Below are 24647 nucleotides of genomic sequence, written 5' to 3'. Positions count from 1 at the left end.
CTCTCTCTCTCTCTCTCTCTCTCTCTCTCTCTCTCTCTCTCTTGCGCGTGCTGCCTAACCCCCCTCTTCTCTTCCAGGTTTCCAAGATGCCTTTCCAGACTAGAACCCAGACATGTGAGCCGCTGGTCGGACACAACAGATAAACAGGCTCTGCTATAAGGAGTTATTGTGTTTGTACCCAAGTTTGACTGTGAGAAGTAACATTCCTGCAGACAACTGAAGCTATTCACAGTTAAGGAGATGGTCTCCTATGAAACTTGAGATGAATGCTCTGGATTGGAGAGAGAATATCTGTGTGTTGTATGGATGCCTCACCTGTCAATTAAAAAGCCTATGGCCTATGGCTTAGGCAGGAAATAGAGGTGGGACATCCAGGAGGCACAAAGGATTCTGGGATAGAATGAGGCACTGGAGATCGGCCCAGTAAGACATGAGGAGATGGGCACATGGTACCTGAGCCCAGGTAACCAGCCATGTGTCAGGACGTTGGTTAAAGCAAATGGGTTATCTAAGTTTTGATCTCGTCTGAGACTGACTTTTGCATCGGAGGCACTTGTTACAAAGACTGATGGGAGGGAACACAGACCAGTGGGCACTCTACAGCTGTGGTAGAGCGCCCTGGTGGCCTGTGTGAGGCCCTGAATACCATCCGTAGGACTACCACATCCAGCACGAATGAGCAAAACCAAAAATGCCATTGTGGAATAAAGTGTACTTTATGTGTTGCGAGGCATTGAGGTTATGCGAACTGATGTTCAAGGAATCCCATCTCTAGCCAACCATTTTTAGCAACCTCTTTAGACTGGTTCTATTTTCTTGGCCATTCTCAAATTACTCTGGTCTCTAATTCGCCATATCAATACTGTGTGTGCGCCCCCCCACCCCCGCTTGAGTTGGCTAAACAAACCTCCTCAGACACTGGGGCCAGGAGTCTGGCTTTGTTATATTTACATCTTCCTGTCAGACAACTGAGAACTGCCCACAGCTGAGCTGCTGAAGAGCCTACTTTACAACTCTAACCAGCTGAAACTAGCAAGGGAACCCAGCTGAAACAAAGGGATGGGTCCTTGGGTTTTCCCATATATATTCAGTGCTGCACATTAAAGATTGAGCCTTGATCAGATTTGTCTTGGCTCGTTATTTCTCTCGCCGCCTTTTCCATCCAACCCCAGCTTTCCTTTCAGGAACCCAGTAACCCATGGCCGCCGGCGGCTACAAATAGCCTATCTACTTTTCTTCTAATAATCACTTCAGGTCTGTTTTCTTCCACCTGGACAGTCTCACAATGTAGCCCTGGCTAGCCTGGAACTTACTTTTAGACCAGGTTGGCCTTGAACTCACAGAGATCCACTTGCCTCTGAAGTGCTGGGACTGAAGGCTTGCACCACCATGCCTAACCATTTGGGGATATTAATAAGCCATGTATTTTTTTGTTTTATCTTGTGTGATGCTGGTGATCAAGGCCATGGTTAGCTGCTCCACCACTGAGCTATCCCCCCTCCCCCCACCCAACACAAGCATGGACTTGCTATTTTTTAACGTTTACATGTGTTTTGCCTGTATGTATGTGTGTGTGCCATGAGCATACAGTGCCCTTGGGGGCCAGGAAAGGGAATTGTGTCCACTGGAACTGGAGTAACAGATGATTGTGAGCCACCGTGTGGGTGCTGGGAAGAGACACCAGATCCTATATGATTACCTGTCAGGGTTCTTAACAGCTGAGCCACCTTTCTATCCCTGTTTATTGTATGAGTTCATTACTAAATATAAATCCCAGGAAATGAGAACAATAAATCGATACAGGAAAACTGAAATACTAAGTGGGCATAGTGGCACATGCCTGTAGGCCCAGGACTGGAGATGATCTGAGACAGGAGGATGGAGAGTTCACAACCAGCCGCATTATACAGTAAGACCCTTTCTCAGAAAAGAAAATCAGGCTGTTGAGATGGCCTGATGTTAAGGGCACTTGGCTGTTCTTCCAGTGCATCAGAGTTCAAGTTCCAACACCAAATAGTGGTCTGTCCCTAACCACCTGCAGCCATGGTCTCCAGGCCTCAGTGGACATCAGACATGCAACCGATGCATGGACAGACATACCGACAAAGCAGCCATACAAATAAAACTAATTTGGATGTTTCTTAAGGGTGTGCCAGGGCGGATTTAAAATACAAAGGATTATCTATGAAGAAATTAGATATAAAACAGGCAAAACTATTATCACCAGACAAGAAAGCTTTCCCATGTTGAAAGGAAAGGGAAATATGAGAAAGAGACAAATGGCAAACTGAAGTAGAGAGGAAATGTCATTGGTGACTTATGCTGAAAGATCTAAGTTTTCTTTCCAAGTTTCATGTCTCTTCCCCAGCATCTCAGGAGAGCATCTTTCAACCAAGCATCTTAGGGGCATGTCCTCCAACCTCCCCACCAGCATCTTAGGGGCGTGTCCTCCAACCTCCCCACCAGCATCTTAGGGGCGTGTCCTCCAACCTCCCCACCAGCATNCATCTTAGGGGCGTGTCCTCCAACCTCCCCACCAGCATCTTAGGGGCGTGTCCTCCAACCTCCCCACCAGCATCTTAGGGGCGTGTCCTCCAACCAGCAGATGTGTAACAGTCAGACACCACCACAGGTGCCTGCTGAGCACTCCCTCACCTCGGCTCCACCTTCTCTTCTCAGCCCTCACAATCATCCACGGCTCCTTCCCTTGTTCCAACAGGGTGATCACATCTGGCTTAGAAATGGAGCATCCTGCTTGAAAGAAAAGAGCAGAATTTATTTAAAGAATGGATCTATTTGCCAGGTGGGGTGATACACAGCTGTGACGCCAGCACTTAGGAGATGAAGGAAGGATCAGGGGTTTGGTATCATGGCTACACAGTGAATTCAAGGTGAAGTACACAGACCTTGTGGGTAGGCACACACAGAGGTTATTATTATTGTTATTGTTTTTCAAGACAAGGGTTCTCTGTGTAGCCTTGGTATCCTAGAACTCACTCTATAGACAAGCCTGGACTTGAACTCAGAGACTGGCCTGCCTTGGCCTCCTGAGTGATGGGATTAAAGGCGTGTGCTATCATGCCCAGCTGTTGAATTTAGTTTTTTTACTTTTTATTGTGGATTTAGGTGTCTTGCCCGCATGTGCACCATGTGCATGCAGTTCTCTCAGAGGCTATAAGGGGACGTTGGATCCCCTGGCAGTGGAGTTGCAGTGGTGGTGAACTGCCATGTGGATGCTGGAAACCAAACCTAGGTCTTCTGCAAAAGCAGCCAGTGCTCTTAACCTCTGAGACATCACTCTAGGACCAAAAGAAAGATTCTTTTTAGGGTTGGAGAGATGGCTCAGTGGTTAAGAGCACTGATTGCTCTTCCAAAGGTCCTGACTTCAATTCCCAGCAATCACATGGTGGCTCACAACAATCTGTAATGGGGTCCAATGTCCTCTTCTGGTGTGTCTGAAGACAGCTACAGTGTACTCACAATAAATAAATAAATATTTTTAAAAAAAATTTCTATTTAATCAAGTCTTCAAAACTAAGATGGCTACCAAGTGGAAAAACATTAAAATTAGATTCCTTTAGGCTCAAAGGCAGAGCCAGACTTCAATTTTTGTTTACAACCCCACCCTTTTAAAAGTTATTTTTATAAAAGTTTTATTTTATAAAACTTATAAGCTATATGTTTTATAAGTTTTATGTTATATAATTTATAATTATATAAAATATGTTATATTTATAAAGGTTATTTTATAAAAGTTAAATTATAACTATGTATTTCTGTTATGTGGGACCATAAAAGTATTTCACAGAGGTGACCATTCTAAACCACAAAGAGAGGGTCTTTGCAGTTAGAATGTCAGCTCTGGGAATGTGGTTTGATACAAATGAGCTTACCCAGTGACACCAAGTGGCTGTAGTTCTCTAGCATCACATCTCTGTACAGATCCCTCTCGTAGGAACTCAGGCACTCCCACTCTTCCTGAGAAAAGTCCACAGTCACATCTCTGAACATCACCATACTCTGCAATGACAAGCCGGTGTCCCATGTGTAAGATAAAATGGGATAAAATGTATGGGGTGGGGTGGGGTGTCTAAGTCACTGTTCTGTTGCTGAGAAGAGACACCACGGCCAAGCCAAGTCCTATAAAAGAAAGCATTTAATTGGGGCCTTCATTATAGTTTTAGAAGGTTAGTCAATTATCATCATGGTGAGAAGCAGAAAGGCACGACTCTAGAGTAGTAGCTGAGAGCTTTACAGCCTGACTCACAGGCAGTAGGCAGAGACAGACAGACACACGTACAGAGAGAGAAAGGGAGAAGGAGAGAGAGGGGCTGGGCCTGGTGTGGGCTTTTAAAGCCTTAAGGCACACTCCCTGTGACATTCTTCCCTCCAACAAGACCACACCTCCTAATCCTTCCCAAGTGGTCCCACTAACTAGGGATCAGGTTTTCAAATATATGAGCCTGTCACAGCCACAGGGGACTAGAGAGATGGCTCAGCAGTCAGAAGTGCTGCTGCTGTTACAGAAGACCAGAGTTCCCAGAAACGATATTATTCATAACACTTGCTTGCATACATGCACTCAGAGTCATAAATAAAAAATAATGACATTTTGAGAAAGTGTTTTAAAGGGGCTGGAGAGACAATTCAGAGGTCAAGAGCTCTTGCTGCTCTTGAAGAGGATCCAGGATTAGTTCCCAGAATACACCTGGTGGCTCAAAATCACCTGTAACTCTGCTTCCAAGACACCTAACATCCTCTTGTGACACTGAGAGCTCCCGCATGCGTGTGGGGTGCATATGCACACCCATGCACACTCACATACAATAAAATTAAATAAGTATATTTAAAATAATAAAAATGCTGAATGGTAGTGGCACACACCATTAATCTGGACACTTGGGAGGCAGAGGCAGGTGGATCTCTGAGTTTGAGGCCAGCCTGGTCTACAGAATGAGTTCCAGGACAGCCAGGGCCTCACAGAGAAACTCTGTCTCAAACACACACACACACACACACACACACACACACACACCACAATTAATAATAAATAAAATAAGTAAGCCCATGCATATTATATGACTTTTACTATGTCAACAATTGAAGATTTTAAATTACATATGTAGTTACTGTTCACACTATAATTCTATGGGGGCAGTGTTGTTTTAAGGAGAAGATGTCTGCTCTTCAGGGCTTCACACCAAATAAGCCCATGTTAGGGACTGATTTGACCAGTAGTGCCCTTGGATGAAGGTGGAGAGAAGAGTACGGAGGAGCCCCATCCCTCAGTGGAATGGAAGAGGCTGGGTACACTTCTAGAATCCGATTCTTTTAGGAAGTTTCAAAATAACAGAGCATTTGTACAACCTGACAGAATAAAAATGATGGGGCAGCCGCAAGGGTAAATGTGTTTGCTGCCACGCCAGATAACCCGAGTTCCATCTTGGGGTCACACATGGTGGAAGGAGAATTGGCTCCCAAAAGTTATCCTTTGACTTCTACAGATACTTGTGGCATCTCCCCGCCCCACACACACAAAACAAGTAAATGCAAATAAATCCATGCATGAGCTTGATCACTTGGACCCACATGGGAAGCTGAGGATCTGGGTTCAAACCCCAGGACACACAAAGGAGGAAAGAACTAACTTCCAAAAGTTGGGGCCATCACATGTATGCCGCAGCATGCATACGCCCCTATGTGCATGCACATATGCTAAACATAAACAAATTAATATGTATATACACACATGTCAAGTCAGAATATCAAGTACAAAGAAACCAACTTACATGAGCCATGATTCCAGAATCGCAAGAACTGGCTTGTTCTTCCTCGACGATCATGTCCCAGTGAAGCCGTTCACAGAGGCTAGAGCTGGAGGGAGAGGGTGCAGCCATGAGAGCAGAACTGTTCTAGAGCTTCCAAAATGTAAAAATCAATGTATTATCCCGTTTCTCCCTTCTTATACACAACCCGCCTTCCAACACACAAACGGAGAGGTGAGAGATGACTTACACAGAAACCAAAAACCTCCTCAAAACTACAGGGAACTCAGCTGCAAAATGTGGCTGTGAGGCCTCAGTATGCACCAGGATCACCTAGAAGACTGCTTAAAACAGATTTGGGTAAGGTGGGTGGTCAGGTGGTTCAGTGGTTAGGAGCTGAGGGAACCTGAGTTCAGCAGTCAGCTCCCACGTGGTCCTTACATTTGTTACTCCAGGTCCAGGTGACCCGACGCAGTATCCTGGCATCCTCAGACACATGTAAGAGGTGCACATACATAAAAATAAATGTTAAGAGAAAGAATGTGCTCTCCTGGTCTTTGTTGGCTTGTTTTTGCAGTCCTCTGAAGCCTGCAGTCCAGCCAGTGCTTGTCACAGAGCTACAGCCCTAGCCCTGCCATTTCTCACCGTCACTCCCAAGAGATGCATCGGCCGCTGCTGCTGCTCCAGTGCCACACAAGAATGACCAGTGCAGCCTGGAAAGGCCCCGAATTCAATTTCTAGCAATTGCACTGTGACTCACAGCCATCTATGCTGGGATCTGATGTCCTCTTCTGGCATGCAGATCGAACGAACACTCATATACATAAAATAAATAAATCTTAAATAGAAACAAACACAACACAAAACAAAACAAAAACCCCGAAAAGTATAGGGGCTTGAGGAAATGCCTCAGTGGTCCCTCCAGCCACCACCTCAATCATTTAAATAACTTGCTCGTCCTTAACCAATCACGCATCAGACTTTAGCAGACATATTTCAAAGAGGAATCCTGATTAAGTCTCTGCCCACTGAAAATGCAGGGAAATTCTCAGACCCAAAGCAATGAATAGTTCTTTTTTTTTTTTTTTTAAAGACAGGGTCTCAATGTAGCCCAGGCTGGCCTTGAACACCTGGTCCTAATGGAGTGGCAGTACACCACTCACAGTTGAATAAAACGTTTTCACAAACGGCTTTCAAAGGGAAGGAAATTAAATAAACCCATACTCAAAACAACAACAACAACAACAACAAACAAAACAAACAACAACAACAACAAAAAAGAAAAACAAAAACTCAAGCATTTCACAGGAACACAGAAGTTCTAGAAACTCACACATAATCTCTGTTTTAAACAGAAGTAGTAGCTGCTGGCTTCTGTCTCTTCTGAAGACTGGCAGAGATAATTCAAGACACTCCAGGCCTTGTTTCTTTTCTTTTTTCTTCTTTCCTTTTTCTTCTCTTTTCTTTTTCTCTCTTGCAACCCAACGTTAGGCAGTAGAGAATGACCTTGAGTGCCTACTCCTCCAGTCTCCACCTCCCAAATCCCGAGACATCAGGTGTGTGCCACCACGTCCAATGGCTTCACCCCTACTTTTCTGAACTTGATCAGAATCCCCTTCCAAGCTTCAGGGCTCCAGGCTGACCCCATCCGTATGCATCCCAGCAAGCGAGATAGACTACAGCAGCCCACAGTCACCCGTGCCCGAGTTTGCTGCTTCGGCCACTGTGCTTCACCAGTTACCAGTCCGGGGGCTGCCCAACCTTAGGTCCGAGGTGTCCCCCGGTTCTCTGCTCCCCAGGCCCGCCGGGAACCTAAGGTTCTGCACAGGGTATCTCCACCGTGCAAATCGCGGCCCCCGCCTTCCCTCTCGGTCCTTGTCCACAGCCAGGCCGGGGTTTAGGTGCAGCGCGTCAGCACGGCAGCTGTACCCACGAACGGGACACCTGAGTCCCAGGGGTCCTCAGAGCGGGTCCCCGGAGAAGAGCTTAGGCCGCACAAGACCAGGGGCCACCCAGCTGACCGGTATCCCGGGAGGGTGGGTCGCTAGCACCGTCAGCGCTGCAGAGGCGGCACCAAAGTGCTACGGACCGGACCGTGATACTGAAGGCTCTGGGACATCAGATCTCAAGCCTGAGAGTCCGACTGCCATTAGCTTCTTTGACTAGGCTCTGGGCTTCCAGCCCCGCGGAGGCTGCGAGCCAGGCCCCTAGCTCTTGGTCAGGGGAAGCGGGTTGGAGGTGAGGTTGTGTGTGTGTGTCTCTTTCTCGCTGCATCAGTGCGCATGCGCACAAGGGAGCCGCAGGGGGAGGCGGGGAGGCTTAGGTGGCATCTTGTGCAGGCCTGGACAGAGGGAGTTTGGTTCCAGGATCCAGGGTTGGGCAGAAATGGCCAAGTCGTTAGGCCTACAGCAGTAGCTCTGGCGTTGAACAAACTGACCCCTGGATGCTTCGAGGTCCAGCGTGGAACGTTGGCTGAACCACTTATACTAGTTTGGGCCTCTCTTGTTTGTTTTTAAAGCTGTGGTCTCTCTAAATGACCCTGGATTTCTCTGTGGACACCAGGCTGACTTTGAAATTGAAGTGATTCTCCAGTAAGCTTCCCGAATGTGGACATTAACGGCACACACCACCACACCCCCACCCTCTGAGTTTTTTTTTTTTTTTTTTTCACCAGTTTTTCTTTCTTCTTAAATCTCTATTTGAGACAAACTCTCTCTATATCTCTTGCTAGCCTGGAATCTGTGTAGACCAGGCTAGCCTGGAACTCTGAGATCCACCTGCCTTTGTTTCCGTGGTGCTGGAATTAAAGGTGTACACCACCACTTCGGGTGTGGTTTTCTTTTAACGAAGCAGGCTTGGGATTTTGTTGTTGCTGTTGTTGTTTTTGTTTTGTGTTTTTTTTGTTGTTGTTTTGTTTTTGTTTTTCGAAACAGGGTTTCTCTGTATAGTCCTGGCTGTCCTGGAACTCACTCTGCAGACCAGGCTGGCCTCAAACTCAGAAATCCGCCTGCCTCTGCCTCCCAATTGCTGGGATTAAAGGCGTGCGCTATCACCACCAGGCTTTTTATTTTATTTTATTATTATTACTTTAGGCTTGGGGTTTAATATAGGCTGTAGCATGAGGAGAGGGGCTCCGAATGACGGCACCTGAAATCGCAGGTATGGGCTTCTCTGAAAGAATAATCGATTGGGTTTTCATGTTATTCTTATGTTCTTGTGGTGGTTTGAATAGGTATGGCCCCATAGATTCATGCATTTGGATGCTTGCCCATACCAAGTAGTGATTTTATGTGTGGCCTTATTGGAGGAAGTGTATCATCACTGTAGAGGCGGGGCTTTGAGGTCACATATGCTCAAGGCACACAACATCTGCCTGCATGCCTCCACCTTTCCCGCAGGATGATGGTGGACTGAAACCTCTGCAAGCCAGCCCCTGTTAAATGTTTTCCTTTATAAAAGTTGCCCTGGTCATGGTGAATAAAACCCTAAGAGAGCTATGTTAGGAAGAGCTTTCTATAGTCCGTTTAATTTAGTCTCAACAGCACATATACATAGATTCTTAATGAGTTATAGTTAATTTCTTTCATTTTGATGCCTATTTTTTCCAAGATCTGGTTTGTGGGGGGCCCTTTAGCCTGACATTGGTGGGCTGTTTATTTGAACAACAGCCCAGGCTGGCCTGGACTTGTGATTCTGCTGATTCAGCTTCTCCATTCAGCTGGAATTACAGGTATGAGATACCACACTGGGTTATTGGGTAGTTTGTCTTCTGATAGGTTTCTAACACTGATGAGGATGAGGATGAAATATTATAGCATTTAATAATCGAGGGGTCTGGAAAGGTGGCTCAGTGCTTAAAGTACTGACTGCCCTCCCAGAGGACCCAGGTTCAGTTCTCAGCACTAATATGGTGCCTCACGATTGTCTCTAACTCCAATACCAGGGGATGCAATGCCTTCTTCTGGTTTCTATGGGCAATTGGCAATGCATGTAAGCAAAACATTGATTCACATAAAATACAAGACAAAAAACTACAGAGCAAGGCCCGGTTTCAAAACACAAGAAGGCGCTGAAGAGACAGCTCAGTGATTAAGAGCATGCTTTTGCAGAGGACCCAGTCCAGTTCCTGGTTCCTAACACCCCTGTGCCTGACTGACAGCCATCGAAACTCCAGCTCCAGGCAGGCTGATGCCTCTGGTGCCACACATGTCTTTGATAGCACCTGCCCTCACAGGCACAGACCACACACACATAATGAAACTGTAGTCTTACTGCATGGCCCTGGCTGGCCTGGAATTCTGTGGAGACCAAGCTGCCTTTAGACTCAAAGAGATGTACCAGCCTCTGCATCCTGTGTTCTGGGATTAAAGGTGTATACATTATGCCCAGCTAAAATAAAATCATAAACAGAGGAGTAGGGGGTAAGGAAGAGCAGGGAGCAGAGAGAGAGGAAAGGAGGCAATAGATCAGCCAGATAGAATCCAACTGGGCGTGGTGGGATACATCTGTAATTCCAGCATGTGGGAGGCTACGGGGAGGATCGGGAGGTGAAGGCCAGCCTAGGCTAAATAGCAAGACTTATCTCAAAATGAAAACGAATTTTAAAGGGGAGGGGATACGTCCAAAAATATAGGAACCCAGCTTATGAGTTTGTGATTGAAATGATAGGATCAAGTGTTCAGACAGCCAAGCTGCCATCTGTGAAGAGTAACAAGGTAGCCCCCCCCCCCCAACTCGACATAGCCAAAACTGCTCCAAGTCCTGTATTGACATTTTTAAATCATAAACCATGAGAGGAAAGCATGGGATTTTGGAAAATATATTGGAATGGGGGAAAAATGATTTACAAGCATTAACACCAAGACAGATGCCTTCCAATCATGAATTGCTTAAGTCTACAAATCCAAACCAGGCATAAAAAAAATAAAACTGGTATAAACACAGTCAAGAGGATTATAAGTCTTACATAGCCATCAGGAAAACAGGAAATGGTATTGAGACACTCCACAGAAAATGTAATATTTGAAAATAGGAAAATATGGCATCAGATGCAAGTTACATACAGCAGGAAAAATGCAAATTAAACTGTCATAACACTTTTTACTTAACAGACTAGCGAAATCAAAGCTTTAACAAACAAAAATGTGTCAGAAAAATTATTGGTTAGGGGCACTATATAACACTGGGGAAAGAACCAAAAGCTAGTAACATTGGCCTTTTGTAAATGTACATATACTAGAAAGTAGCAACTCCAACCCAGGGATGAACCTTTAATATACATCTGCAGATAGAAGCTAATATGTACAAAGATCATCACCTCGTTCTCTATCTCAAGGGAGAAAAGGGTCTCTACATACCTCAGAAAGGGTTTGATTCAACTAACTGTGGTTAAGGCCAAATCCCCACTAGACAGACAAGGACTATGAATGAGGATGTTAGTCTTTATTTTCTAACATATTCCACGTTCTACACTTAGAAGTGCTAAAGGACTCATTCTTCAATAATGTGTAGGATTCAGTTTCAGTGTTGAGAAGGAGTCTCATTATGTAGCCCAGGCTGCTCAGGGCCTACACTCCTGAGTGCTGGAATGCAAGCCTTAGGAACTATGCCTTGTGATCCCCACAGCCTCCACTTTTATTTTTCCTCACCCAGACAGGGTCTCACTATGTAGACCAGACTGGCCTGGAACTCAGAAATCATCTAGCCTCTGCTAGGATTAAAGATGTGAGAGACATCACTACCAACGTAATTCCTTCTTAACAGCTAAAGATTGTCCCAGAATATGTCAACTGCTTAAAAACTTGTATCAACTTTTGCTTCCCGCTAAATTCCTAACGTGTTACATTTGCTCCCACCTTTTAAAATGCTCTATCATCTTGAGACAATGAATTCCTCACGGACCTGTTTCCTGGAAACCCTGTCCGCTACACACGACTGCATATCACAAACTATCACTTCCTCTCAGCTCCATTAAGTTTTCTTTAACTAATGGTTGTTTCTAGGATATTTAAGATATTTCAAGATATATGGAGCGACATCTCTAGGCTTGTGTAAGAATGCATTATATAAATTAGAACCGACTGATATTGATTCAGACTTGAAGTTTAAGACACAAGAAATAAGTTCTTATAGAAAAGAATATTCTGTAAGTTGGCGAGAGGCCATGTGTGTGTTAGACTTTTCAATGGTCTTTGTTCAAATGTGCTGTCCTGATTTTGCCTGAGAGCCATGTTAAAGTCCAAGCTGGCTTTTTTCTTTGTAGTTCTGATTAACTTTTGCTTTTTCTTTATGGAGCCCATGCTGCAGGTTACATACAAATAAAAGCATCCTGACCCTTTTAATGAATCTTCACACATTATGGGTTTTTTTCCCTAATTTTTTGGTAAACCATTTTTTTTGTTGTTTCTTCTTGAACTCCTTTGGTTAGTATCTCAACAGCAGTTTTGATCTTTCTGCAGCACTGTTTGTCTTCCCTTTCCCACTTTTAAGCTGGGGCTGCCCTATGGACCTCAGGCTAATCTGAAGCCACAGCAATATTATCGTCTCCTTGCCAGGGATAATTTCAGATATGACCCACACCAACCTAGTATTCCATTTAAATGAGAAAAAAGCTTCCTTTCGGGGACTGGAGAGATGGCTCAGCGTTAAGAGCACTGACTGCTCTTCAGGAGGTCCTGAGTTCAAATTCCAGCAACCACATGGTGGCTCACAACCATCTGTAATGAGATCAGATGCCCTCTTCTGGAGTGTCTGAAGACAGCTACAGTGTGCTTACATATAATAAATAAACCTTTGAAGAAAAAATTCTGTTTAAAAAATTTAAAAAAACCTTCCTTTCAACTACAGCAATCAGCCTATTCAAAAGGTTATTGGAGTTTCTGATACAATTTATGTTGACCATTCTACCACACAATTTCCCACTGGCAAATTCCATGTTCACTGCCTTTGCTTGCTGCCTGATTTTGAAATCTGGAGAATACATTATTTTATAGCAGTCAAACTTTCTATCTGTACCTGGTGACAGAGGTCTATAGTCCCAGCTATTTGAGAGGCTACTGAAATGGCATCAAAGCCTGCCTAGGACATTTAGCCAAGACCCTGCCTGCCTCAGAATAAAGAGAGCGGGGAATAAAAGGCTCTAGGGCAGAACCAAGCTGAGCAGGCTCAAGGCTCCAAGTTCAAGCCAGTGTGGTAGCTCACACTTCTAATCCCAGCACTCAGTAGGTTCAAGCAGGAGGATTGACACAAGTTTAAGAGAGACCATGTCTTAAAATAAAACCCACCAAAGCCAACCGAACAAACCTACTTCTGCCTGGGAATGCTCTACCTCCCATTAGCTCTGACGGTGGTGTGTGTCTTCCCAATGTCCCCGGAGGCCCTGGGAAACCTAGTCTATGTATCAGATTTGGAAAAATCTCCCAAAGTCCCGTTATCCATTTTATTGATGGTTTTTAGAAACTTCTTTAAATTCATTGATTACTGTATATAATGTGTATTTCTGCTGCCAACGCTAAGATTTATTGCTTTTGGGGGGAGGAGGTGTGTAATTGGACAGCATCTATTCAAATGAACCACGCCAGGCTTTAGTGCGTAGAGCTGCTGTTCTTCCACACTGAAGCAAGCTGTATTTTCACACTGCATTCTTCACATGACTGAGAGTCACCTGGTGATGGTGACAGATGATGAGTTTGTTCCAATTCTTGTCCTGCACAGTTCCGACTGTCCTCTGCTGTGCCGGGCACCCTGAGCAGTGAGTCCATGTGGCCTCGCTAGGGTCAGCTTTCAGACTCAACTCAAGTCGAAGTGGAAATCTGCTCGTGTTCCGTTCCAATCACTGTCACGCCGGAACTCCTTTTGAAGGCTTTGGCATGGGATAAGTACTGACAGGAGATGTCATGAATAAAGTGGATATGAATGTTCCAAAAATAGTAACAAAGACCATCATGAGAGGACGGTTCCGAATCCTTCCTGATCCTGTCTAGCAGCTATGCCAAAGACCCCATTTACTGATTCATCCCGTCCTCAAAATAACCATCCTACCAGCTGAAAGGCAGCAATCTGCAGCAGGGCTGAAGTCAACTTAATAAAATACAGTCAGCAATCGATGCATGTGAAACTCCTACACTAACAGCATGCACACCATTGTTCTCTATGTGGTACTGTCTATAGCTATAATTAAATAGAACCCTTCTACTGGTAATAGAATTAGTATTTCTATTCATAATTTAATTTTTATTTTTCCTATGTGAATTAATACTCAATAAACAGTAGGTTATAAAGCAAAAATAGAAGAAGAAAAAAGCAAAAAAAAAAAAAAGCAAAAAAAAAAGAAAGAAATAGAACAGTCATCAGATGGTTCTCTCTGACAAGCTCTATTCCATAACGAATAGCTGAAAATAAGGAGTTTCCTATTTTGATCATAGTATAAATTGCACAACGTGAAGCACAGTATGAGAGGTTGTTTCACACCCTTCACTTCCAGGCGGCTTTTCTAGCAGTCTGGATAGCTGAGGGACACATAAAGGTGTTTCCCACATTTCCGATTTATTAATGTTTATCTTCTGTATGGCTGTGAAGATGCTGAATAAGGGATTTTCAATAAATAGAGGGCAGTGTTCAGATACACAGGATTTCCCCCACTGTGTGTACTCTCTGGTGCTTCTTTACCTGTAAGAGCCGAGTGAAGGCCTGCCCACACTCCTTACACTCATAGGGCTTCTCACCAGTGTGGATTCTCTGATGTTGCGTCAGGTGGGACCTCTGCCTGAAGGCCTTGCTACACTGCTGGCACTGGAAGGGCTTCTCGCCAGTGTGGATCCTCTGGTGCAGAATGAGGGTTTTACAATCAATGAAAGCCTTCCCACACTCCTTACACTCATAAGGCCTCTCTCCAGTGTGAATCCTCTGGTGTCTGTTAAAGTAGGAAGGACACGCGAAGGCCTTCCCACATTCCTTACATTCGTAAGGTTTTTCGCCAGTGTGGACTCTCTGGTGCTGGATGAGATGGGCTTTCTGCCTGAAGGCCTTCATACACTCCTGACACTCGTAGGGCTTCTCGTTTGTGTGAGTTCTATAGTGTTTCATGAACGCCGAATGGCAGAGAAAGGCCTTTTCGCAGTAGTTACACTCATAAGGTTTTTCGCCGGTGTGAATCTTTTGGTGATCATTCAGGTTGGAAGCCCAGGTGAAGGTCTTTCCACATAAGTTACACTCGTAGGGTTTCTCGCCGCTGTGGATCCTTTGATGTCTAGTGAGGTTGGCACTCTTGTTAAAGGCCTTCTGACATTTGTGGCATTCGTATGGCTTCTCGTTGGTGTGGGTTCTCTGATGCTGAAAAAACGTGGAGAAGTAGAGGAAGGCCTTCCCACAGTGCTTGCACTCGTAGGGCTTCTCGTCCGTGTGAACTCTCTGGTGCTGGACGAGCAGCGAGCAGTTGGTGAAGGCTTTCCCACACTCCTTACATTCGCAGGGTTTCTCCCCTGTGTGAAAGCGGTTATGCTGAACAAGGTAAGCATGCTTCTCAAAGATCTTCCCACAGATCTCGCACTGGTAGGGCTTCTTGTTGATCTGATACGGGGCAAGCTGAAAGTCATAGGCGAACCCTCTGCTGCATGCCTTTAGCTCATCACATCTGTCCCCAGCAAAGTCCTGTTGTCGCTTCATCTCACCTGTGTAATAGATAAAGGCATTCTCGTACATTTCATTAAGTTTGTCACTGGTAGGAATTCGCACCTGTTGAGTGATGGTTTCGCCTGCGTCCTGCTCAGAGAGTTTTGTTTCGGAATGCATCACTTCACTCAGAGCAATGGGTGGAGGCTGAACAAATTTGGCCGACGTCTCTTCCAACGGGTCTGTCACTCCCTGTAAATATTCCTCTGTAGATTCCTGTTTTGTCTCAAGGAGTCCCTTGCATTTCCAATCATCTCCAAAACAAGATTCCTCAAGGCAAGAACTACCAACTCTTTCTATTATTTTCCATTTTAACGATTCCTTTCCAAAGATGCCATTCTTTAGAGACAAACTCTTAGCTTCATTTTCAGACAGCAAATCTGAAAGAAAGTAAGCCCATCAGTGTGAGCAGACACGGGTACCAGAGACGAACAGAACCATGTGCTTCCTCACTATTTAACACGCATCTGTGTTTCGCCTACGTATTTATCTGCGCACCACATGCAGTCGTCTTTCCTCACCTGGGTACCATCCCGCTTGCTCCACTATCCAGGGTTCTTTGCCTTGCTCCAGCAGTGAAATAATTGTCGGCTTAGAAATGGCAAGTCCTACTCAAAGAAAGAGAACGGTAAAAACAAATACAGAGACAAGCTCAACAGCAAAAGGCATTCATCACAGAACTAACTTAACCTGAAACAAACTGCAGATCCTCAGAGTGACTGTGATGCAAACTAACAAACAAACAAACAAACAAACAAAACAGTGAGCAAGCCACCACTTAGCAAGCACCTTAGAAAATAATTGTTGCTTGCAGGAATCACTGAAAATTAAAAGAAGCAGGAAAGTATCTTGAGAAAGTATGTGTCTCAATGGCAGCTGTTTACCAGCTGTGAAGCCATGACTGAGGGGATAGAAAAGGCTCAATAGTTTGAGGCTGCATGTGGTAGACTTATCTCCCTCCCACAGGCCTTCATCCCTAGCCCTTACGGAGAGGTACAGATGAACTTACCCAGGGACACAAAGTTGCTGTAGTTCTCCAGCATCACATCTCTGTATAGCGACCTCTGCTCAGGGCCCAGACACTCCCACTCCTCCTTACAGAACTCCACAGCCACGTCCCTGAACACCACCAACTCCTGAAATGAACGCATGAGGTAACACATACAGCAGGGAAGACTTCAGGGAAACACTGAAGCTCCTTCTTCAAGGGGTGCCAGGGCAAGGCATATCCCCTTCCCAGCACAGGGGAACTGAACATGTCAAGGAAGTGGCCTTTGGCCCCCGAGAAATCATTTCTGAGCCCTTGAATGTCCAGCCTGATGAGGTGGGTTTTTCTGGTTGGTTTTTTTTGTTTGTTTGTTTTGTTTTGTTTTTTTAACTGTATGCCTGAGACCTTGGCCTGTTCCAGCTTGACTTCTAGGAGGCCCAAGAGTCAGTTACATAAATGAGATGTAGCCATAGCAGGTTCTCCCAACAAAAACTCCAGCGGAAAAGGCATTCGCCAATTGTCCCTTGTTGGCCACACTCCCGACATGCTGTCTCACATCAAGCCTGAGTCTAGGCTCCCACAAGGATGACACAAATGCTACTTTGTCCTTGGCAAATTTCTCTTTTCTAATTTGCCTTCTTTGGGAATAAATTCACAAGCTGGAGGATAACTGCTTCTCTCCATCCTGCAAATTCAACCACAGACTCACTCCAGTCGAGCCAGCCAAGTGGCTCATTCTCGTGGGGTCTTAATTAGGGTTCATATTACTGTAATGTAATTTATCTTGTGCACTTGGCCCTTTAAAGGATCCCCAGTTGCTAGTCAACTGGCCCTTTAGGAAGTTTTCATTGTTAAAACTGCTTGACTCTATGACCTTCAGGGTTGGTTGCCGCTCAGATTTCTGGGAACAGGATAGGTATAGGTTACACAAAAAGGCAGCTGAGGCAGAGAAAAAAGGGATGGGGCTAGCAGAGTGAGAAGACAGTTGGTGGAGAAGATGTTAAGAGACTGAGCTGAGCAGATAGGCTAGAACAGTTGTTATAGTTTGGAGATGCTGTACTGAGAGAACAGGCAGAAGAGACTGTTGAAGCACACTGTTGGGGAACTGAAGGAGGAATGGCTGGGAGAAACATCTCAAGAGGCTGGGCTGGACTGGGAGGAGGGCTGACAGGGAGTGAGGAGATTTGGTTACTGTTCTAGATACCTGGCCATTTTACTTATTACTGTGATGAAACATCAAAACCAAAGCACCTTGGGAAAGAGGGCGTGTACTCCCCATGCTTCTAGGTATCTGTCCATCACTGAGGGAAGCCAGGGCAGGAGCTGATACAGACGTCATGGAGGGCTCATGCTTAGTGGCTTGCTTCCCATGGCCTGCTCAGCCTCCTTTCTTGTAGAATGCAGGACCACCAGCCCAGAGACGGCCTCGCCCACGGTGGGCTGGGCCTCCCGCATTGATCACTAATTTAAAAAATGCCCAGCTGGCTTGTCTACATTCTAACCTTATGGAGGCATTTTCTCCTTTCTGACAAGTCTATCTTGTGCCAGATTGGCATAGATACTAACCAGGACGCCTGGGCTACACAACGACACTCAGTCTCCAGTAAGAAAAACAAGAACAAACTCAAACCCACAGATGAGGCATTGCAGTCGAGGGTAGAAGGCATCCAGCACTGCACTGGGGGCCCTTCGAGAGGCTCAGAGTTAGAGAATGTAAATGTCTTGGTTTAACTACTGCAGCTGCCCGGAAGGATGAAGCCATTTGCTGCTGAGGCCACCTGTTTTCCGAACTTGACACGCTCAAGTGGAAGCACTTTGGCTATGATTAAAATAGTAATAGGGAGACATAAAATAGCCATGGGCACACTCCTGGGGAGAAGGGATACTGAGGCATTTAGAAAATAAAAAAGCACTGCCTGTAGGAGAACTAAAAGCAAGACGGACAGTTGACTCCCGGCTCCCTTTGGCATCTGTCCCCTCCTCCCTCTGCAAGTAGGCGGGAGGATTAGTCAAGGCAATACCAGCAATGCCAGCCGAGGCTACCTCCTTCCTTCCAAAGCCGGAGCACAGAAGTCGGTGTAGGCATCACACCGGCACTGGCTTTTGTCCTCCAACTCCGCAGGAAAGGTTACGATGTTCATGTTAGTTGCTTTGATGTAGGGAATCTTGGGCAAGAATTTGAAGTTCAGAAAGGTTCATGTTTGAAAGTTGAGCAAGCCTGGTTATCACTAGCGGACGTGCCTTTCTTGATCAAGCTGGGTGGGTGATTAAGATCAATGGTTAATTTCTTGTAGCCATTTATGCCCTCGGCTTTCTGATCCTATGATTTAGCAAAAAATTTTAAATGCGTAGGGTGCACCCTGAGGGCTTAGAAAAAAGTTAAAGGAAAATGATTGTTTTTTAATATAAAACTTTAGATTTGTGATTAAGATTTTATATAAGATTACTTTTTGAGATACATAATTAAATGATGGATCCAAAGATAAATAATAAAAATGATCGAGCCTTTCTCTGCAACCACAAAATGCAGCTTGCCGGTAAGAGAACTGGCTGAGAACACCTTGCTTACACGTTGTTAATCTATAACAAGTTGCTTAGACATGAGTGTATGTGGGTCCTTGCGGATCAATTGGTTTTCACCTGTAATATGTAAAATGTTTAGTCTGAGAAACAGACTGGCTTTTTACTTGTACTCACTGTAATCATTCACTTGAAGAAAAATAGAATGTAGCCACATTGGAACTTATACATTGCCTGAAAGTCTTTGCTGGGGGATATAAGCTTAGAAGAAAAACTACTGAGGCCTACCCTGCCAGCATAGCTGCAGCCATTTTGCTCCAGGCCTGCAAGCTATTTCACATTGCTGCTGTAAAACATGCCTGCCTGTCACTGACACAGAAAAATAACTTGACTCAGAGCAGGGTCATGCTGACCACATCCCCTGTTATGTTCTGTTGGTTATGAGGTTTGTTAATCTTAGGAAATTCCACAACTACAGGCTTCACTTGGGATCCATCAACTTAAAGGTCAATATGAACTGCTACGCATAAACTGGCCTCAGTCAGGGACGACCATCAGGTGGCACTTCCAGCACCTACTTATGAGCTCATTGTAGTTTTTGCGGCTTTAGCCTTTATAAGCTGATACAAAAGAGCATTTGGGGTCATAGCCTCAGTCCCCCGAATTCTGAGCAATGGCCTTAATTGGTCAGTCTTAGGGTGTGCGCCCAATAAACTATCCCTGTCAGACTGAGATCAGTGTTTTTGCAGTTTGTGGGGTGACTCCTGGACCCCACTAAAAATAAAGAGAACCTGTCTGAACTATCAAAAGATTCCCGTGTCCATGTGTCTGTCAACTTCACCCCTCCTCTTCAGCCCCTGCTGTGTTGAACGAAGCTGGCCCTCAACTTGTTACACACATCAATTTAGTTAAAACTAATCTAAAGTAAATGCTATTACTTCTTCTACTTTCAGATCATGAAGCTAAGGAATAGGAAAACGAAGTAAATTCATGAACACTTAGGAACTGGGGTTCCTTACAAGGCCTGGAGGATGCTTGAATAAATAAAAGAAAAACAGTGGCTGGAAAGAGATGGCTTAGTGGTTAAGAGCACTGGCTGTTCTTCCAAAGGATGGGGTTCAATTCCCAGCACCCACATGGCAGCTTACAACTGTCTATAACTCCAGATCTAGGGGAGCTGACACCCTCATACCAATGCACATAAAGTAAGATTTAAAATTATTAAAAAGAAGAAGGAGAAGGAGAAAAAGAAGAAAAGAAAGAAAGAAACAAGAGAAAAGAAGCCGGGCGTGGTGGTGCACGCCTTTAATCCCAGCACTCGGGAGGCAGAGGCAGGCGGATTTCTGAGTTCGAGGCCAGCCTGGTCTACAGAGTGAGTTCCAGGACAGCCAAGGCTATGCAGAGAAACCCTGTCTCAAAAAAAAACAAAAAAAAACAAAAAAAAAAGAGAAAAGAGAAGAGAAAAGAGAAGAGAAGAAAAGAAAAGAAAAGAAAAGAAAAAAGAAAAGAGAACAACCACAGACAGTCCCTTATAGTTCACCGGAGAAAGAATTATGCTGGCAAAGCTCAGACCTTCCATGGTTACCATGACAATGGGGGTGAGAGTCCATTTCAGGAATTAGCAACCAGAAGAGAGCTGTCGGGAGAAATTCACCTCACCTTAAATACGGTGCTGACGTCCACGACGGCCATGCTTCTCAGCTCTTCCGGGCACTCTGGACAAACTGCAGAATGGAAGAAGGAAGGTGGAATTGGGAGAAACATCCCATGACCTGTTTTCCCAGGCCCTCAGGCTGCATATACAGATGAGTGTGAGCTGCATTTCCTATTCACGTGGTAAGGAAATATGTGGGAGTTCAAGGCCAGCACGGTATATACATAAAGAGTTCTGGGCTACCCAGGGCTGCTACATAGTGAGACTAACACACACACACACACACACACACACACCCCAACAATAATGACAACTGAAATGCCCCTGAGAGACACTCACAGGGATCATGGCAGACCCTCATTCCTTCAGTTTGTAAGGCCTGCGACCCACCCAGGAAGCTCCCTCCCTACCTTATTAATAGGGTAAGGAATAAACTTTCCTCATATCCTCTTATCGCAAGGACAGAACCCACCGGCTACAGGACAAGCCTGCCATTCATCTGTAAGCATACATGGCAAAACCTTCTTATAAACATAAAGAGATTTTTCTTTTTTAAAGATGGTGTTTTACTAAGTACACCAGGCTAGTCTCAAATGCAAAGGCCCACTTGCCTCTGCCTCCCAAGTCCTGGAATTTGAAATGTGTGTGATACGCCTGGCTACTTTCTTTTCTGTTTTCTTTTCTTTTCCTTTCTTCTTTCTTCCTTCCTTCCTTTCTTCTTTTTGGATAGGGTCTCACCCTGGAGCTCTGGCTGTCCTGAAACTCGATATGTAGGCCAGGTTAGCCTCAAACTCACAGAGATCTGCCCGCCTCTGTCTGCTGAGTGCTAGGATTAAAGGTGTGTACCACCACGACCAGCCTTTAATTTTTAAAAACGCTATGTCCACAATTGATGCCCTAGGTCTCTTCGAGAACCCGGTAAGATGCCTGTTGTTTTTTTCTTTCTTCTGCAGGCAGCCTGAGCTTCTCCAAACAAGTGCCTTTTATTTCCTTTTCTTCAACCCCTTCTCCTCCAATAAAACTTTTGCCTGAGAATTTATGCTCAGAATTGTTTTTGAAAAAGCTTTACTTATTTTATGCTTATGGGTGTTTCACCTGCACGTGTGTCTGTGTACCATGTGCATGCCTGGTGCCCTGAGGGGTCACAAAGAGGGGACTGTATCTGCTGGAACTGGAGCTATGGACAGTTATGAGTGTGGGTACTAGGGACTGAACCCAGAGTCTCTGAAGAGTAGCCACGGCTCTAGACAGATGAATAAAACGAAATTCTGTCCAAAGTTCAAAGCCATGCCTCTAGGCTACTCACTCTTCGATGTTACCATCAACAGGTTCAATAATCTTCAAACCTCCACATCCACCCCTCCACCTCACCCCGGGACTAATCACCCCAATTCTATCTCACCCCACACTCCCTTTTACTAGGACAGTAGAAAGAGTTCCTCATGTCATGAAGAAAGGCGTTTCTGTGGATTCCTCCATACCAAGCAAAAAAAAAAAAAAAAAAAAAGAGGAACGCTCTCTCTGGAAACCATAAACAAAAAAACAAAGTACATTTCAGGAACTTCAAATAATTTCTGCAGGAACTGGCCAGGTGCAGTATTAAAGTCCATTTTAGCCCTCTCAAGCTGCTATAGCAAAATACCAGAGACTAGCTTATAAATAACAAACTTATTTCTCAGTTGTGGTGGCAGAACAGTCTATCTTGGCACTGACAGATTAGGTGTCTAGTGAAAACCGATTTCCCCGGTCCACAGATGGAGTCTCTGGACTGTACTCTTACCTATAGAAGGCAGGTAGCTCCAGGGAGCCAGGGCACTACTCCCATTTAATTACCTTCAAAACGCCCCCACCTTCTAAATCCACCACACTGAGGACTAGTTTTGTAACTATAAACTGGACAGGTTTAGATGGGGTACAACGGAGACTCCGTGTGCTCACTATGTCTGCTTCCTGACATAAAAGCCTAGAGCTGAGGAAGTTGCCGTTTTAGAACCTGAAGTGGATCACCCAGAATCATGAACTTCAAATTCTGACTTCTCTAGAGGTAGTCAACAGAGGCTAAGATTTTTCTAAGAGTTCCCTAAACAAGGCTAAATGGCTACTCGGAGGGTGTGACACAAAAGTAGGAACCCACAGTAATTACGTTTTTTCAAATACAATTTCTATACACTCATACATTTCTGAGACAGGATTTCACTATGTGGGTCCCCGTAGCCTGGAACTCACTATGTTCCCACGGTTGTCCTCAAAGTCACTGACTTCCAGCTTCCGCAGCTCGAGTGCTGAAATTATAGATGTGGGTCACCATATCTAACTCCTAACTACAGTTAAAAGTCATGCTGATTGGTAAGTTGATCTATCTTGAACACAGAAATCCTTATCGTCTCTACTATTTAGCTTTCTCCTCCTCCCCCCCCCCAATTTTCAAATAAACTTGACATAAATGATGTCCCGCACCTCCCGCCCCCCGACTTTGCGTTGCAAGACTAGAGGATCTGGTAACCACCTACTACCCACATTCTGCTGACTTTCTTCTTTCTCTCTCTCTCTCTCTCTCTCTCTCTCTCTCTCTCTCTCTCTCCTGTACAATCCACATCCTCCAAAAACCTTTTCGCCCATGCAGTCACACTCCCGCCGCCTTAGTCCCTCTTTAAGCCTCTAGCGCCATCCCGGAAACCGGGTGGGTCCCCCTAAAGCCGGCCTGCAGCCAGGAACCAACAAATACAGGCCTTAAGGCCTGTATTTACACAAAGCACTTAAAACCAAGGGCAGACTCACTTCAAAAGTATAAACTGCGATCTCACGGCTTCGAACTCGGGCGACCAGAGAATACCGACCAGGACAGTACCGGGTTAGGTCGGGTAGGGCACTGAGATGATCCGGAACAACCTCTTTCCAACCACTTCCGCCATGTGGCTGAGCTTTTATAGTGGACTACATTTCCCAGAAGGCGGTGCTACTCAAGAGTCTGCAGGAGAGTTTCAGTGTGCGAGAGAGGAAGTAGAGATCAGTTGAAACTAGAGAACAGACAATTAGTTTTCTAAAGGGGGGATTTCCCAAGGATCCAAGGCTTGAAGTCTCTGAAACTTAAGCAGTTTCAGCTCTGTGGTGGGGGTGGATCTTTACTCCAGCTACAGAAGTGAGGCAAGAACCCGAGCAAGTGACCCAGCTCAGGACTACATTTCCCAGAAGACATCACAGACCGCGTTCTCAGTAAAGAACTCATCCTGCTATTGACAGTCGGATAAATGAGGGCTCTTAAGAGCTTCTCCAGTGTGGTGTTCCAAGCTCCCTGGAGGAACGAGACAAGGCTGTTAGGACTGGGAATGACTGGATAGGGCAAAGATCGCCCTATCTTTACTGGAACATTGAGTCTACTTACACTTGATAGCCACTAATTTAAATGTACTGCATTAGCCTGGGCTGAGCATTGCATGTTTGTAATCCCAGCACTCAGGAGGCAGAAGCAGGAGAATCAAGAGTTTTAATGCCAGCCTCGGTTACATAACAAGTCTGAAGCCAAGGTTACCTAACAACCTGTGTCCATAAAGGAAAGTAAACAGAGATGGTTCCGTTCTTAAGAGCATCGTCTGTTCTGTTCCAAGCACTTATGTTGGGCCAATCATGAACATTTATCATGAACATATATGTTGGATCAAATTTTATGGAATTACATATATATGTAATTCCATAAAATTATTCCATATGAGTGAGAATATATATATATATATATATATATATATATATATATATATATTCTCACTCATATAATGAGAATTCAATGTCGATCATACTGGCTTCAAACTCTGGCCCATGTCTCTGCCTTCTGTTTGCTGTGATTAAAAGTATGCACCACTGTGCCTCAACTCTTGGTGAATTTTGTTATTGTTGGTTGATTTTGTTGTTGTGGAAGCACAGTCTTATTAGGAAGACTGTCTCCGGGAGAGACAGGGAGGGAGGGAGGGAGGGAGGGAGAGAGAGAGAGAGAGAGAGAGAGAGAGAGAGAGAGAGAGAGAGAGAGAGAATATCTCGCTCACGAGATCTAGGTTCA

The 24647-nt window shown here is 45.0% G+C and overlaps 1 protein-coding gene across 5 annotated transcripts in view; it reads right to left on the bottom strand.

Annotated features, from left to right (window-relative positions):
- Zfp30 (ZFP30 zinc finger protein) overlaps positions 1-23483 on the bottom strand; it is a 26406-nt gene extending 2923 nt beyond the window's left edge. Inside the window, exons 1-5 of one of the 5 annotated variants that reach the window (XM_029479642.1) lie at positions 23375-23483; positions 20602-20666; positions 16444-16570; positions 15956-16042; positions 14454-15814 (exon numbers count right to left, since the gene is read on the bottom strand). In XM_029479642.1, coding sequence (XP_029335502.1) covers positions 14454-15814; positions 15956-16042; positions 16444-16570; positions 20602-20634 — 1608 coding nt within the window. In that variant the 5' untranslated portion in view covers positions 20635-20666; positions 23375-23483. Of the gene's footprint in view, positions 1-2655; positions 2755-3893; positions 4021-5789; positions 5875-6015; positions 6314-7098; positions 8046-14453; positions 15815-15955; positions 16043-16443; positions 16571-20601; positions 20667-23374 lie in introns of those variants that run through there. The other 4 variants (XM_029479640.1, XM_021166563.2, XM_029479641.1 and 1 more) reach the window with 4 other exon arrangements.
- Between the last annotated feature and the right edge of the window lie 1164 nt (positions 23484-24647).

This window comes from Mus caroli, chromosome 7 (assembly GCF_900094665.2).
Source record: "Mus caroli chromosome 7, CAROLI_EIJ_v1.1, whole genome shotgun sequence".
Classification (NCBI taxonomy): domain Eukaryota; kingdom Metazoa; phylum Chordata; class Mammalia; order Rodentia; family Muridae; genus Mus; species Mus caroli.
This window is presented reverse-complemented; position numbering and strand designations above follow the sequence as displayed.